The sequence below is a fragment of the Tauraco erythrolophus genome, chromosome 4 (assembly GCF_009769465.1).
Source record: "Tauraco erythrolophus isolate bTauEry1 chromosome 4, bTauEry1.pri, whole genome shotgun sequence".
In the NCBI taxonomy this organism is placed as follows: Eukaryota; Metazoa; Chordata; class Aves; order Musophagiformes; family Musophagidae; genus Tauraco; species Tauraco erythrolophus.
Genome location: NC_141468.1, coordinates 26,789,133 through 26,806,007, shown reverse-complemented (window position 1 = coordinate 26,806,007; position 16,875 = coordinate 26,789,133). Strand labels below are relative to the sequence as shown.

Below are 16,875 nucleotides of genomic sequence, written 5' to 3'. Positions count from 1 at the left end.
CCAGAAAGCTCAATAAGAACTAGCTATATAGAAAACTCCTTATTCTACAGAAAGCACACCAGCTAGATTTCACTATTCCATCAGTTCTATGACTATGCTTTTAAACACTCATCCTTAAAACCGCAAACCATAGCCTCCTTCCACTTTACTGCAGGCAAGCACTGCTGAAGGAACATCCATGGCACTACAGATGCAATCCCTCAAAACAGCACTGAAAGGTGGGGTCCTGACTTATTCAGCATGCATGAACCCACAGAGAGGTCCAGCACGGGAGCTCAGACACATTCAGACCAGACCCCTTCGTATCACAATCAGAGCACTGCGACTTCTCCAGCCAGTCCCTCTTGTCACTCATTACAGCTGAGTCGTAGCAGGAAGAATATAGCTGACACATTTCCTTTAATGTTGCCTGTTCTGGCTGGGAGACAAGACAGGAGCATCCTCCTGCAAGCACATATCTTATTCCATGTTTCCCCAGCCTTGAGTTTTGCTGAACCTAATGTTCTAGACTGGCACTGGCACTGGCAAGAGACAACCTCAGGTCTGTATCTACAATATTTTTATCTACAATATTTTTGGTAAGTGAATCTGTCTCATGTCCGCACTTAAAATGATAACATATAAGTGAAATCACAAACAATTAAAAGAATCCACAAATCTAATTTAAAAGCCAGGTCTAGAAGAGGCATAGAAATTAAATTTAACATCTGAAATGGAACAAAAATGCAATTTAAAGTAGTACATTTGAATGAATAAATAAGTAATTAAAAAAAAGCCCTGGTTCTGGCTGATTAGAAGCTTTTATGGAATATTAAAAGTTTTTTTGCTCTTTCAGGATGTTGTCTTTAGCCAAATGGAACAGTAATTCATAGTGCTCTGTATGTCTAGCCAAGGTGTCCTCTGAGTTGTCCTCTCCTGAGACCAATCAAGAAAAACAGACTACTACTCATAACACTTTCCCCTTTTCATACCTCCCTTTCCAATGCCCAATAATAAAAGGCTAAGCCAAAACAGCTGAAAATGAGGTAATGATCTTCCTAAGTGCTGTTATAAGCAGCGTGCATTTACTGCTCCAAAACTTCTGATCAAGTAAAAAAATAAATCACAACGGTTAACGAAAAAGCATAAACAATCTTCTCTAGTAACGTTCAAATGAATCGCAGTATTTTTTAATTGAAAGAGAGGAAAATATGTTTTCATCAATACAGCATACAAAGAAATGCCTAACTGTGAATGCCTCTTTCTCTTCAGCAAAAGTTCTTAGGAAGGCATGCAACAAATCTGTTGAATATGAGTAGACTTAAACATAAACATAAAAGCATGAACACGAACATTAGTAAAGTCTGGAGCATATGAAATCTTGCTATTACACCCAAAATAAACAGGACTTGGCATTCTCAGTAAACATTTAACTATTACTCAGTTGGCTCACAGACTACTTTCTCCCATTCTTTTTGCTTGTAGATTCTTCATTGTGTAATTCAAATTGTCAATGATTAAATGGCCAAAATCATCACTTTCAAAGAGAAAGAGAGAAGTCCAGTTCAACTTAGTGACATACGTAGTCACCTTCTTGCCAAAGCATCAGCTGTGTGGCCAGGAGGAAGGAGCACAGCGGACTGGGAGAGAAAGACTTGGGGGAGTCAGTGGGGAGAAGGAGCCACCTGCAATGTTTGACAAAGCAAGGTCTGGGCTCCTGAATCTACATGCCTTCACTGACTCTACGCACAATACAATATGCCACTCTAGTCCATTTAAGGCGGGTGTTCATCACATCGAAAGGGAAAACTGACAGGAAAGACTGGGTTTTGCTTAACAGGAATTGGAGCCTCGGTATTTGGTTAGTCCCCACTGGAGAATTATGTAGAAAGAGGAAGCTTTGTTCTTCCTGAAAAGGATGGGATGGGAGCAGTGGGGGGAAATAAACCCCTCCTTCTTTCTCTCATGAAATAGTGAAAGTGAACTACTTCCTCTGCCAGAAGCTGAGACACCATAACCAGCAGGAAAGAGGAAACTCATTAGCTTGGGAGGAGGAATAATCGGCTTGCAGTGCCTTCACTTTTATTTTTTGGTCCAGATGCAATACACAGCTATTCTGAGAAGTTACCTGGTTCTTCAGTAGGTAGGCTGATTCTTAAAATACTACCTGAATTCCACAGTATTACAAAGGTAACAATACTATCTGCAGTCTTGAATGTCAATTTATACATGTTTCATAGAATACAACTTCAAAGCTCTATGTTTGGGGAAAAAGAACATGAAGAGGTGCCTACAACAGAGCTAGCACCTTGGCAGACCTCTCCTCGAATGCTGTGCGGGGTGGCTGAAAGAGGATGATGGCCTTACAGAGGCCACACTGCAGTGGAGACACCGCTCGCCTCACTTCTCTTGAGAAGAAGCAGAGTGACAGCTACTGCTGGCAAGTGCTTACAGCACATGTCAACCTCAGCATTCACCAAATACTTTGAAAAGCTCATTGATTAGTTTAGGACGTTATGCACACTTTGCCATACACACCATGAACCTTAATACCAGAAGATGTACAAGGGGGATGAGCCAATGGCTGAATTTCACTATACTCGCACATTTTTTGACAATACAGTCTAGGAATTTATTGCCACACCAAATTTAAGAAAGATGTTCCACTATAATCCTCCAATCATAATCCATATTTATTATATATTAATTATAAATTCAATATTCAAAATACATGAATTTTAATATGTATAAGTTATTTTCACTGGATGAGGCTGCTAGAATACAGACTGTAAGAAGACTGTATCAAAGATTATAACAACTCTTTAACTCTGAAAGCTATTCTTTAAAAAAAAGTAACCCTTGAAAGGATGGGAGTAACAGAAAGGAATTCGAGTAGCAGAAGACCAATTAGTTTGTATTCAAAGCAGAAACGACTTGCATAAGCATATCAGGCGAAACCTAGCATTATTATAGTAAACACAAAAGGTACCAAAGCCAAGGATTAAGAGGAGTTTTGTCAGTTTTTAGGGGAATTAGCAGCAGAAGAACAACCATAATACTCAACAGACAAGTGCCAGAAGTCTGGCAGAGCACAAACTATCAACTCTTGCAGTAATGGACCTGAGTGCTTGTTAGGAGTGTTTAACTCTGTCATAAAGCTTGAGAAGGCAATACTTGGTTTGAAATCATATCATCAAGCTTCGTGTCTTGAACTTAAGTTTTTTGAAGTCTTTCACATTCGTCCTTTCCTAATACAACTTTAGCTAAAATAAGGTTCTTCTTGAGGCATTCTGTAATGTATATGAATGTGTTGTCACACAGAAATCTGGCCTGTAACTATGGGAATATTCCCACAGGACAGGGCACATCTGCTTTATTTTTTATTTTTTAAGAAAAGAGCACTGAACTGTTGGGAAGAAATAAAAAAGAAATACATATTTTTCAAACAAACAAAGAAATGGATGTACTTCTATTCCGAGTACTTATTAACCTTTTACTATTTCCTTGTAACATGGATATTTAATCTAATGACAATATTTGCAAGTAAACCAATATCTATATACAATGAGTTAATCAAACCCATGCAAAAATATGATGGGCTGCCTCATTTTACAAAACCACAACCTAAAATCAATTATCCAAAAGGTTCCCCACCTTAATTCAGAAGAATCATTAGGTTGTTTAGGATATTAAACACCATTCATACTATGATAGACCTTTGCCAAGTTGAATTTGTAAGTTATCAGGTTTAAGACTGCTACATTTTAATGCACTAGAAAGCGCAACTCACTAACAGTCCATGCTTGGCTCACTCCCAAGAAACAATAATTTCCAACTAAGAGATCATAAACACCATGCAATCCAAATACAGCTGCACAGAACACTAGCAAGGCCATGCAGAGCTGACATACAGTCAGAAGGTTATTGAAGAATACACACGTGGAGTCATACATAGAAGTCATCCAGGTTGGTGTAGTAAAGCTAGGTATTTGTGGAAGATTAAGAGTCAAACTTGGAACTTTTGGAAGAGCTACATTAGGAAGACTGTTGGTGATGCTCCTGTGAAGAAATAAACAATGTAGGAATACAATAAAAAATAGAATATTTAGAGGACAACGGGGCAGAATACCTGATTAGATAGAAAGCTATAGTCAGGTGCTTTGTTCAGATCTTGCAGAAAGCACTTACTTGACAGGTTGCCATGATTCTTGTTCAAGACCTCTGTGAATGGACTGGGCAATTGATGATTCCATGAGATCGATGTAGCGGATGACCATGGGAACAAAAATTTCTTGTAAGTGCTTGTGAAACTTTCCATTGCACAAAAACGCTTTAAAAACAAACAAAACACAAATAAAAAACGTCAGGCCTTTCTCTGCTTTATTTTGCTATAGAAAAAAGTATCTCTTAAAATGTTTTAGTACACAAAAACATTTTAAGAACAAGATCCAGCTTGTGTGGCAAATAAATACAGTTAATAAAAGATAAATGAAGTGCTCCATAAGGATACTGCAGTACATTTTAAACTGTCACTGTTACGAAAACTAGGCATATACTGAAGCTCTTTGTCAAAACAGAACACTTTTGCATCTTCTTAAAATTAATAATACACTTTGCTGAATCTAAGCCTTCACAATTTTATTCAATACTTATAAAGACAGAACAAAAAATACAACCAAACAAAGAGTATTTGAACGTAATTGAATTATTTTTATTCTCCTTATGCTAAGAAGAACCAAGGTTACAGTAAAACATTCCAGCCTCACTAGGTTGTGTGCAAAAATATAGAGGTATACTGTGTTTCCTCTAGATTGCTTAATGGAAAAAGGCAGTATGTGACACATGAGTGCTTGGAGAAATAAGAACAGTTTACCCATCTGCTCTGTGTCCTTGGGAGCTGGTGAAGTCCAGAATCAATGCCTGTAGCTACACAGGACATTCAACAAGCTTTTGAATAGAAAACATGTCTTGGTATGTCTATGTATGTTTATACATAAAAATCTCGAAGGCCAGATCTCAATACCAGAATCCTGGCTTTTCCCATCCTGACATGTGCACAAACCTCATCAAGATGCCCAGGAACAAAGGTACCTCCCAGCCAGTCCATGTTCATGTGAAACAGCCCCAGCAGCCACACTGGTCTCTTCTCTGCTCAATAAGATCACCCCGGAGCCTTCTCTTCTCCAGGCTGAACAGCCCCAACTCTCTCAGTCTGTCTTCATAGGAGAGGTGTTCCAGTCCTCGGATCATCTTCGTGGCCCTCCTCTGGACCCGCTGCAGCAGCTCTGTGTCCTTCTTGTACTGGGGACTCCAGAGCTGAACACAGTATTCCAGGTGGGGTCTCAACTTTACAGCAATTATCTCCAACTTTACAACAATTGTAGTTTTATAACTATTTAATGGTAAGTCCTGAAAACTAGTTGCCTAAAGCGCTTAGGAAAGCTGACAACGTGTAACACACCTAGAGGTTTTCTCTTGCTTTTTGAAAGAGATGGAGTTGACTGGTGAGTATGCAATAAGCATGAAGCATACTACTCAAGACAAGTAAAGTAGCTACAAGCAGTAGAAAATTATCTGCTTCACAGATGGGATTTACTGCATGAAAACCTGTATTCACAATGCAAACTGAAGATTTGCCACCGTCACTGCTTGTCTCTGTACTCCCTGAAATGTTCTCTTAGCAAATGCTAACTCTATCACAGTAATGTCCTGCCCCACCAAGGGAGTATATCAGTTTCATGTTTTGAATGTGTCTGTGTTCACCCATTAATCCAGCACTATTATTAGGACCTATAGGAATATTCCCATGTGTCATACAGGGAAATCATATAGGCCAGCTGAGCCATAGAGAGAAATTCTCCTGATGTTGGTAGCCTTCTTTTTCTCTCATCCATATTCTGTTGTTTTAAATTCTCTTGTGGGTTTCTCCTCCCACCTATTCCTGCATCCAGGCTTCTCATTTGATTTGGATGGGTACCACAATCGCATTTTAAGGAGGCTTCCTCCTCTTCCTAAGAAGAAAAGGCTGGATCATGGGGCTTAAAACCCTGGAAACCATCTCATGAAATTACAATTCCTCTTGCTCCACTACTGGTACAACTCCCATGTGTAACATACAAAAACGTTTTCTGCAATTTCTGGAAAATCTTTTGCCTTCCATTCCTGAACGATGTTCACCACAAAATGAACCTGGGAGAGATGGCAACTGTGGGGAAAATGTGTCACCAAGTTTCAATTCTCTATTGCTGGTTGTATTGCAAAGAAGTGCCTTTGTTGCTGAATGTCTGGACGCTATTTTTTTTTTTCTTGAATACAATGATCTGAAAGCAAGAACTATTTTCTCAAAAACATCCTTGTAGAGTAATGAGAAAATATCTATCAATCATTTTTACCTAAGGAGACAATACTAATGTGATCAGCTCTGGTTTTGTTTGCTTGCCTCTCTCTTGCTAAGAATTTTGAGACTTTTAGCTAATTTCAACCATATCACACAGAGTGGTGGCGATATCAGATATATGAAGTTTCATGAAAACATGCAGCTAGATAGCAGGCAGAGATTATTAGGGTTTCCACTGAGAAAAAGGCAGCGGCATAGACTCATCTCTTATTAAACACTTGAGAATCCACCCTTGAGGGCACCTATGAGTCCATTACAAACATGCTCCATTATTTACACTGCTCATAGAACTACTTGTTAACTAGCTAGTTCTGGCACAATTATTCATATGTCAGAGACTCAAAAAAGTGTTATTTTCCCTTGTATTTTTGTATCTTAAAACTGCAGCATCTGTGATCAGCAATAATAACAACTGCGAATGATTTGGATATTAACACAAAGGTGTGGAAGCTTGCCCACATGCTGTGTGTGTTTCACAGTAAACAGCTGATGAACATTGCCTTTGAGAAACAAAGGGTGCCTGGTATCAAGCTACATATTAGGCTGATTTTTCAAGGCAACTTTGAGCTTAAAAACAACAACAAGAATACAACTGTCAATTAAGTGAGTTTTGCTGCTTTATGTGAATCAGTGCAGGACTGGTGTTAATCAGGCAGGCACAGTTACTTGAAGGGATGAGCTTGTATTTTAGTGTTTTCACACCGCAGAAATGCTCTGCTACAAGCCCTACTTGGGGAATTACACTAATAAAGCCTCACGGGCAGGAGGGCGACTCTTGTTATTCCGAAGTCAAAATGAAATTTAAAGGAGTCACAGGAAATAAAAGCTGTTCCACTTAAAAAGGTGAACCATTTTCCTAACATCCTGACACCAGTCTTTGTAGGGAAGTGAAACTTTCCAAAAGGATGCCAAGACTCTTAATCTGACTGCACCTCCACAGAGATCCCTCTGTACCTGGGCACACATACGAGAGTGCTGTCTCGGATCAACAACTCCGTGAGCATTCTGTTTTCCCAGGGCTGAGGACATGGCAGCTCTGATTTACCCATCTGGAGATCTCTGTCAAGGATTACTGCAGGGCAAGGAAAGAACTCAGAGCGCAGGGGTAAGTGATATAGCTGAGTATCATCAGCAGACTCATGGCACTCTACCCTATGATTAGAATTGATCTTACCAAAAGGCACCACCTGTGCATCAAAGCAGATGGGAAACAAGAGATCCTTGAGGAAATGCCACACTTCAAATCCCTCAACTACCACTTGTCTTCAAAGTTATGTAGCTTAATTCTCCATTGTCTTGTCAATATAGACACCCTGCACTCTCTTCACATGAACCATCTCATATTCACACAAACAACAACAAAATGAAAGCCTATGCCAGGGCAAGACAATGCATAGACAACATTAATGGAAAACGGATTACAGGAATAGAAACAGATCCCCAGATGTCAAATTCTTGAAATACTGAAGTTGAAGATGAAAGTTATTCAATTTTTACACATTAGGTAGCTAAAACATATTAAAATATGTCAAGAAAAGATCAGAGACAAAAAGTACAGTCTAATCATGAAGCACTGGAATGAGGTTTCTCCTCTAACAGTAGGAAAAGAATCTACTGTGCTTGTGTACAACAGAAGCTGTGGGGCTTGTTTTGCTTTTACTTATACAGGCACAGCTTAGGAGTTATCCTGGAGTCAGCGTGTTATGCTGTCCTCAAGAGCTTCTGCAGAATGAAAGAACAACCCAGGTTAACAAGAGTCTCTTTTCCACTGACAAAATTAGCACTTTGGCAGGCAGTCTATGACTATCCTGCTCTCCACAGGGTTCTCAGGGTAGCACCATTTGGATTTTCTGGCATATTTTTAAATCCAAAATAAAACCAGGAAATTTCAAGAACGAAATTTCCTTGGGGCTCCATATTGTACTCGTAGCAGTTGAAAATCACTAAATAACCTGTAAAAAGAAAGTTTCTATTTCCATTAATTTCCTGCTTATATTATATTCTGCTTCCACAGAGCATTTATTAATCAGTTACATAAATTGTGCTGAAAATTGCAAGTATAGCAGCTTATATACAAATTGTTGAGCATTTTTACATATAAGCCATACTTTAAAAGTGAATTTTAGAGATGTACTATGTGGAAGCAAGCTGAAAATTTATTTCACCTTTAAGACAGAGTGACACGAACAGCTTATTGAACAACTTTCTTGTACCTAAAACTCCCATTCAGTCAAAAAGGTTATTGGATATTCTGGTGAGCAATAATGTAGCTTGAGTTGGCTCTCAGTATCAGTAACCAAAACATGTACCTCTTATCTGAAGGTAAGTCATGGTTTCAAAGCAGCTCCTAATAGGACTGAGCAAAAATCCCAAGTCCCCGATCTAAGAAAAGATTCCTACTACAATTAATGAGAAGTGTAATGTTTGATGAGAGGTATCAGTGTGGGTATAAAGTTTGCCCTGATTCCTTTAAATCCTAATTCTTCTCTATCTCCACTCTGTAGTTTAAGATAGGAGCTATGATGCTGTACATAAAATCTAGTACAAAAGTGGTACACAGGCTGTAAAAAAGAAGGAAGGTGATTCTGTCTTTGGTGGTGTTTGCCACTCCACTACTAGCAACAGCAATATTGGAAAAAACGAATCAGAGAATTCCTGTCTGAGATCAATAGCCATGATAACGGCAATGACTTTCAAGCGGCTAGCACTCAACATGCTGGTTTTCCTAAAGCAGCTTCATTGGACTGTCAACAGGTGTACCATGGCAGAGTTAGAGCAGGTACACAGACATTTCACTAATACTTGATGGAGAACAAAGATTATGAGTTAACTTTACAATACTCCTAGTTTCGACTGATTTGTGTCAAGGTAGTAATGCAATAATGCTGAGCAACAGCACAGTACACAGTGTCCGTGAGTGACACTTGGAAAACAAACTTGGCAAGGAAAGGAGCAGAATATCGACTATATAATTGAAAAACCTCTAAAATAAGCCAAATATATAGACGCTTCATTTAACTAGGCACATGCCACTAAAAGATATCTCTGATAACATTTTAAATGAAGAGGAATTAATACATGTCTCTCTTGATGCACTAAAAACCTGATTAATGTGAATAATTAAACAACTACAGAAAGTAAATTGCCCTCTAGAGCAGGCTCCTTCATAATATAATTTATAGTCTCTGTGGACAAAAAATAACATGATCATGACAGAAAAAAAGACACAATCCTGGGATAACCTTGTCTTTCTTCCCTCTCCAAATACCCAATTGTGGAAAACATAATTTCACTATCATAGACAGATACTGGGTACTGTTATCGCTGTACAATCTGCAAAGCTTTACACAGTCAGCCATGACTGTGTATGAACAATAGAAACTTTGGAGATCAATAAAATGTCTATTATAAAAGCAGCTACAATATTTTTTTCAAACATTTTGAAAAATCACAACAAATTTACCTACAAGCTACTGCTCCTCTCCACAGTAAATGTAATTTTTAAATCACTTTGTTATTTGTTAAGTCTTGTCAGAAAAGCTAAAAACTTTTATAGGATAGGAAGATCATAGTCCTCCATCCATTTTTTCAAGTAGTTCTTCAGTTAGCCTTAACAGGAAAGCAATCACTGACAAACACTGATGAACTCTTAATTGTTGTGGAATAAGGTCAGAAAAAATGGAGAAGCTTAAAGTGACTCAAAATGGAGCCTCTCAAAATAGAAATGTGAAGCTTCAGTCAGGACTTCCCCTCTTTTACTTCATTAAAAGTTATACGCTGTATTAGAAAAATCCATTTTTTTGCTCATTGTTAAATGAGTATTGGCTTTGAATCTTGTACAATGTTTTGCATACAATGTAAAATTTAATCATTTGATATTATTTGAAAAGCAAAGACTATGCATTTTCATTATTTCATGGTCTAATACTGTATTTTAATGTCATAGTTATAGTCTTACATGTAAGTTTTCTTTAATGCTGTAAATGTTAGATTGTTTCTTTATTGTTAGGAGTTCGCTCATGTCAGGTTTACGTGAAAGCTGACTCCTGCATTGAAGATTTAGAGCTCATTTAAAGCTCTTGAGATAGAATAACACGCAGGTGTCAGTCCTCCGAATTTCACTGAAGATTAACCTAATATGCAATATGGTGACCTAACAGTTCTTCATTTGAAAGAAATCTGAAAAGTAATCTCTGATACAGGCAGAGAGTGAGAATAACCCAGTGGGATTTCCACCTCTTCATTTCCTAATGAGTTTTTTGATAATGAGAGGTGACTTTGCCAGTCACTGTGGGCTCTATTATGGCTAATTTACTCCACTTCACTCTCCTTGTTAATTATTAACACTAGCCTTTTTATCCTCATGAGACCACATTCCAGTTTTTCCCTTTTTAGATTTTTTTTTTCTAAATCTATCTTCATGAAGGTGATAGTTTTCAGGAAAAGATTTTCACTTAGGGTAAAGCCAGAATTATTTATTTCATTTTGAAAGACTGTAAAATTGATTATATAAGCATGGGGTGCTCTTTCTAATGGCTTTAATGCACTTGCAAGGTGAAAAGGCTGTTAATTAAAGAATAAGCACTGAGGTATGTTCCACTTGGGAATCAGTTCTTGGTAGAATGGTCACTTGCCACTTGCTAACATATCCACCCATTAAAAGGTGACTAATATCCACGGTTGCTTTCCAATAGTTCTGGGAAAAAAGAAGTGCATAATTTTCCAGATGGCTTTCACTTGCCAGAAACTGTCATTTACTGTATCTATTACCATTAGGGAATTACTGAAATTGGTATACAGGTGTGACATTTCATACAGCAGTTGTTTCGTATCCTTCAGTTTTAAAATCTTTCTAATAATTGCTTTGACATGAAAATTTCCATAAAATTTCTTTCCTAAGGCTGTTTTGATCATTTAGCATTATTATCCATTTAATCTTTTAAGGCAAGAAAAATCAGTAGCCTACCAGGAACCTTTTTGCACGTCAGGACAGCTCTTGCTTGTTTCTATCACTTCTCTCAGATTGGAACCAAAGCACGAAGGAACACAAATGACACAACATTGTAGTTAAAACTGGTGCCACAAACCCATTTTGTAAGACTACTGTAAAATACCTCCACATCTTTCAGAAACCAAATCATTATTTTTAAGTGCAGGAAACATCACAATTACAGATGTGCTTCCCAAACTGAAAAAGCAAGACTGTAGGAAAAAAACCCGAATACAGGCTTCAGATTTTTAATCTGGATTTTAGCTGATCAGACACCCACTTAAAGTAATGCAGAACCCACTGTGAAGGAGTCTAACTCTTACGAGATCTGACCCAAGATCAAGCAATTCCTACAGCCTTCTGAGCAGCCTTCTAAATGGAGCTTAAATTACCACCAGCATGGCAATTTGAACACATTTCTGTAGTCGCAGCTGTCCAACAAGGGATCCAGACAAAACATTCATGACATCTTAAAAACAGACTAGAGGAAACACTGACATACATTCTCTTTCACTAGGATAACACATGAAAAAAGGAATGATCAGGAATATGGCATTTCATGTATTGCTAAATGTCATGATATGGAAACATAATTCATGAGAAAAGATCTCTAAGACTGGATGATAATTTTCTTTCGCTCTGTCCTAGACTACATCCAACGTGGTGCAGTAACAGTGACTTTCAACAATCCTGGTTAAGATTCAGCTTTAGTTTAGTGGCCCTGTGCATTTGCCCCTTTCCCTCCATGAAGTTCGTCATCCATCATGTGACAGTGAATTGTACATTTGCTAGTTGCTCTGTTTCATGCTATGGCCAACAGGTACTATATCGAGATGACGTACATATTTCAATAAACACTTGGCAGTCAAGGTTAACAATAATACAATGATAAATAATATAGGTTGCAATAGGTGTAACCTTGGAGAAAAGCTCTTGAATACTATTTTCCATTCTTTCAATCAAGCAGTTTCCATACATGGAGGTAATATTGTTAAAAGTGATTGAATTTCCAGAGAAATGAAATGAATTTTGGAATTAAAATGATTTCTTGTATTTATAATTAAAAATTCAAAATTTGGAATAACTTGAATCATTGCATTAAAAAAGCATTTGTATCTTCAAAATAATTAAAAACCAGTAAGTAATTTTCTCATTTTTTAGAACTAGAATATGTGAAACATATAAAAAGTAGCATTTTTTTTTTCTTTATGATGCCTTAAAATGTTAGGAGAAATGACCTGTCTGCAAAATAAGGTGCCATCCAATGTTTTTAAAATAACAATCAATTAATTTTCTTTGGTTTCATTGGTTATTTCCTTAACTGCATTACTAAAATCATTTTCAAAGAAAACATGTCTAGGAAATCATTTAACTATTATAAAAAACCAAATCTCTCTTCAAAGATGAACAAAAGCAAGATAATATGGCTATTTCAAATTTTGGTCTCCAACTCAAATAATGATACAACAACACACTGAGTGAAGACAACACTGATTTGCTGTGTGCATCTTACCACATTCATGCTAAGGCTACAATACCTTTAGAGACACAATTAGTCTGCAAGTAGTTTGCATGTACACTTAGAAGGAAACATTAACAATTTTATTTAAGCTGTATAGATTAAATATGTAATATCAAATACATATTATGCTGCTTGTACATCATTGATTTAAAACTGAGCAATTTGTGATACTGAATGGTTAAGGGATCACCAGAATAAGGACTGAAACGGTGCAAGGATAGAGAGAAACTGCTCAACTTCCAAGAAATGAAGCATCAGGATATATAACATAAACACAGGCACTCACACTTTCATTTGGAGAATTAAGTTATTTAGAAACGCATTTCTAGGGGGTGGGCATATCGAAAAAATTTATGCACACAATAAGTAAAAAACTTAAGATCTTACTGTCATTTCTGAGGGCATTATTCAGCAGCTGGAAAAGTGGGAAGCTGTCCCAGGAGTCCTGCGGCTGTGCTTCGAGTGCTGAGTCCATATCAACAGAATAAAGAGACAAAAACTTCTCTGCATGCTCAGCCAATAATTCTGGCCACCAAGCGAACGCCTGCAAACATGACAAAATGGAATTACTAAACACAAGTCACAAAAAAGAGATGTGTTGTCTCTATGGTAAAATACATTTGGATATGTAACTTTATGTCCTGTCTCATTTGAGGAGGATGAACAGGCCAAGTGAAAAATGTGAAAATATTTTATAAAATATTTTATAAAACCTTGCATCAAAAACGTAAGAAATCAAATAGATTATGCTGGGAAAGATGATAGAACAAAAATGTAACACAAAAAAAACCCAAAAAAGGAGTACAAATCCCCGCAACTCTTTTTGCCAGAAAGCCAAGAAAAGAATAAAGGTCTCATGCTTGAAAAATTACTGTTTACGCTTCTTTTGATTTCATTCAATTCTAAGGCTATAAGTAATCAGACTAATTTATTTTTCTAAAAAATTCTTGTCAATACATTTTACACTCATTAGTTAATCAGAAGGGATGGTTTTAGTGTGAAATTTTATTCCTTGAAGTCTAAGAGTTTTTTTAATAGATACAGAGTGCTTTTTAATTCCTATATTTGCCTTAAAGATGTTGGCTTCTCCTGAGGAAGGTATCCAGTTTTCCTTCCACAAATGCTATAAATACATCTTTAGAAAATCACTAATGTTTACATTAATTTTCAGTAACTTAACAACATGTTAGAATACACAGTTTTCTTTGGTAGAAATTTAGATCCTTAGGTAATCCTATCTTAAAAGGAGAGAAGAAATCTGTGAAAAATAACGGGTCAGCAAGCAAAGCCAGCTCCACCTTAAAGACTGCTTCACATATACATCTTGTACCTTTTTACTGTCACTTAAATCTGGGCTTTGAAAGGTCAGTATTGAAGCTGAGTATTGGGTCAGAAGGAGTTGTCTGATCCTGGAGTTAAAGATGAAGGTGAAGTGAGCTTATGAAATAGGATGAATATCACACATTGCTGAGAGTGTTTTGCTCAGAGTTAACGAAAATATCTGTGAGAAATTCTTTTCAGAACTGTCTTCACGAATTTCAGTGAGAAATACCTACACATACTAGATAAGAAAATGTCTTTGCTTTCAAACTTAAGCCCCTGATCTTGAATATTTTGTTTTCAATACTTTTGTGTTACCAACATGGGACATATGTAGCTTGATCTATGGAAGTGCTGAGCTCCTGCACCTTCAAATAAAGTCATAGAAATCCTCACTTGCATTTCTGAAGCACAGATCCTAGGTAATGTAGATTTACGTACACAGGCCTGAAAGGCATTAATAAAAAACTTTTGAAAAGTGATGTACAAATACTTTTTTCCATTCTGGACTTTCTGATGACTGCTTGTAATTCTTTTTGACATGGGGCAAATGGAGAAAAGATGAATCAGCAAGAGGTTTTAAAGAAATGCTGAGCATCCTCTGCTATTACTGAAAAGAACTTTGTGTGTTGTGGTGTCTGGATTGAAGGATGCCGATTGGCACCATAGTGGAAAGGACAGATGAGGCTTCAAAAATTTTGGCAAGAGTTTGAAATGGAGTCTTTTTCCTCAGACTAAAAGAAGCTTCTCATTAGTAAATCCTGTCTAAATGGGAACTTATTAAAGTAATAGAATCCTTACCCTAGAAAATAACTAAATGCAAAGAAATAAAGAAAGAAGAAAACAAATGTATACAGGCATTGGCAGGTGTCCCTTTTAGGAAAGCAAAAATCTTCTCAGAAAATATTGCCAAAAACTCAAACCAAAGGAAAACCAAAACAAGAAACCCAGTGCATTTTCTTTTCATCTTCTTCCCCTTTGCAAATGACACTTTGAACCTAGACAGAAATTCTTTTGATTCTCTCAAGAACTATCTATCATTGCTTTGGCAGCAAGGAAGAAGAAGAGAAAAACAAATACTGCAGCTAAGATAGTTGTTCAGCCATTTTGGACAGCATGAAATCAAGCTAATGGCAATCAGTAATTGGTGACACATATTCTAAGAGAACAAAAACACTGACCAGATTAAAAGAAGACTGAAATTCTTAGATTCTAGAAAGACACACAAATGCGGCAATACAACACCAGAAATCATCAGAACAATTTATGCCACACATTCAATGCACAGTTCCATGCTATAAGTAGTGAAAAATAATGCTTAGTTCATCAGGAATCACGTACCTCTCTTCCCTTTGAGAATCCCAGAAATTTGGAAGTATTATGAATTTAAAAAAAAAAATAAAATCCAGTATTAAAAAAGTAATACACTATTTTAGAGATTACTGATCCTTTTTATCAACTGCACCATCAAAGACTGGATATTTACTTAACATTATGATGTGAAATCACCATACTTAACCTTCAGTTTTGAGTGAGGAATGTATAATTTTGTGATCATGTTCTCCGATATATTTTAATATTGAAATTTTGCATGCTCTATACATTTTTGTAAAATTGAGCATTTATTACGTAAATGAAGGAAGGAGAACATAATCTTAAAATTACCTTTATTCTTTTAAAGCTGTCTTAGATTAGATTGTGAACTTTTGCTGAATTGATTTTTCTGAAGGCACATGCAATATATTTACCCTTCTGAAAAATACGACACCTCTGACTGCAAATAAGTACTATGGAAAGTAATCTTTGAACAGAGATGTTTAATCATACATGTATCATTTCATCTGTTTCTTCTGTGTTCTTTTCCACAGAAGTCTAATATTCTTACAGTAATGCAGGTCCTCAAAAGACAAAGACAACAATATATACATTTTATTAAGTAATCATTACAGAGTAACACGGTGGCAACAGTAGTGCAGAATAGGACCTCCAGGGAATTAATTTCAAATCATCAAAACAGCTGTTTCTTCAGTATAAGATAAAACATCTATAACAAGTTCACACATGACAGATGTAAGCTGAAAACTAGATTCTAGAGTGTGATATAAAACCAGATGTTTTGAATGATCATATTTATAACTATATACACTAAATCATGTTTATGCCTTTGCATAATTTCCCCAAAAATATTTATTGATTTTCTCGAGAACATTTTAAAAACAATTTCCTGAACAGAAGAAAACTGTATTTATTAATTAAATGTTAATAATATATACAATTGTGTGTACCTGGTCAAGTTTATTTTTGTAATTACTTGATATAAAAGGTGCTATAATTCTAAATATTCTAAATATTACAGTTTCTGTATCATGAAGTAAGAATCATGAAATTGTTCTATTTTATTTCTTCCACCTTACAATGCCCTTTTAAAAAGTGCAAGTTTAAAAGCAGTACTTTTCCAATCAGCAGAAGAGCAATGTGCATGCGATTATTACACCCATCATTATTTTTACGTTAAAATCAAGACTATACAGCATGATGAAAACTAGCATTTTCTTTCAATTTTGAATGAGAGGTGAAAAGTTGGAAGGAACAACTATATAAGGCTATGAATGTTTTCCATACCATTTCACCACCTCCAGCACAAAGATGCTTTCTCTATTTTATGCT

General features: G+C 36.5%; 1 protein-coding gene across 16 annotated transcripts in view; it reads right to left on the bottom strand.

Annotated features, from left to right (window-relative positions):
* Positions 1-16,875, bottom strand: part of CADPS2 (calcium dependent secretion activator 2) — a 333,015-nt gene that overhangs the window by 51,882 nt on the left and 264,258 nt on the right. For 5 of the 16 annotated variants that reach the window (XM_086609733.1, XM_086609731.1, XM_086609732.1 and 2 more), the window contains 4 exons: positions 15,550-15,558; positions 13,276-13,432; positions 4,168-4,309; positions 3,919-4,038 (listed from right to left, as the gene is read on the bottom strand). In XM_086609733.1, the coding sequence (XP_086465859.1) occupies positions 3,919-4,038; positions 4,168-4,309; positions 13,276-13,432; positions 15,550-15,558 (428 nt within the window). The remainder of the gene's footprint in view (positions 1-3,918; positions 4,039-4,167; positions 4,310-13,275; positions 13,433-15,549; positions 15,559-16,875) is intronic. The other 11 variants (XM_086609737.1, XM_086609738.1, XM_086609734.1 and 8 more) reach the window with 3 other exon arrangements.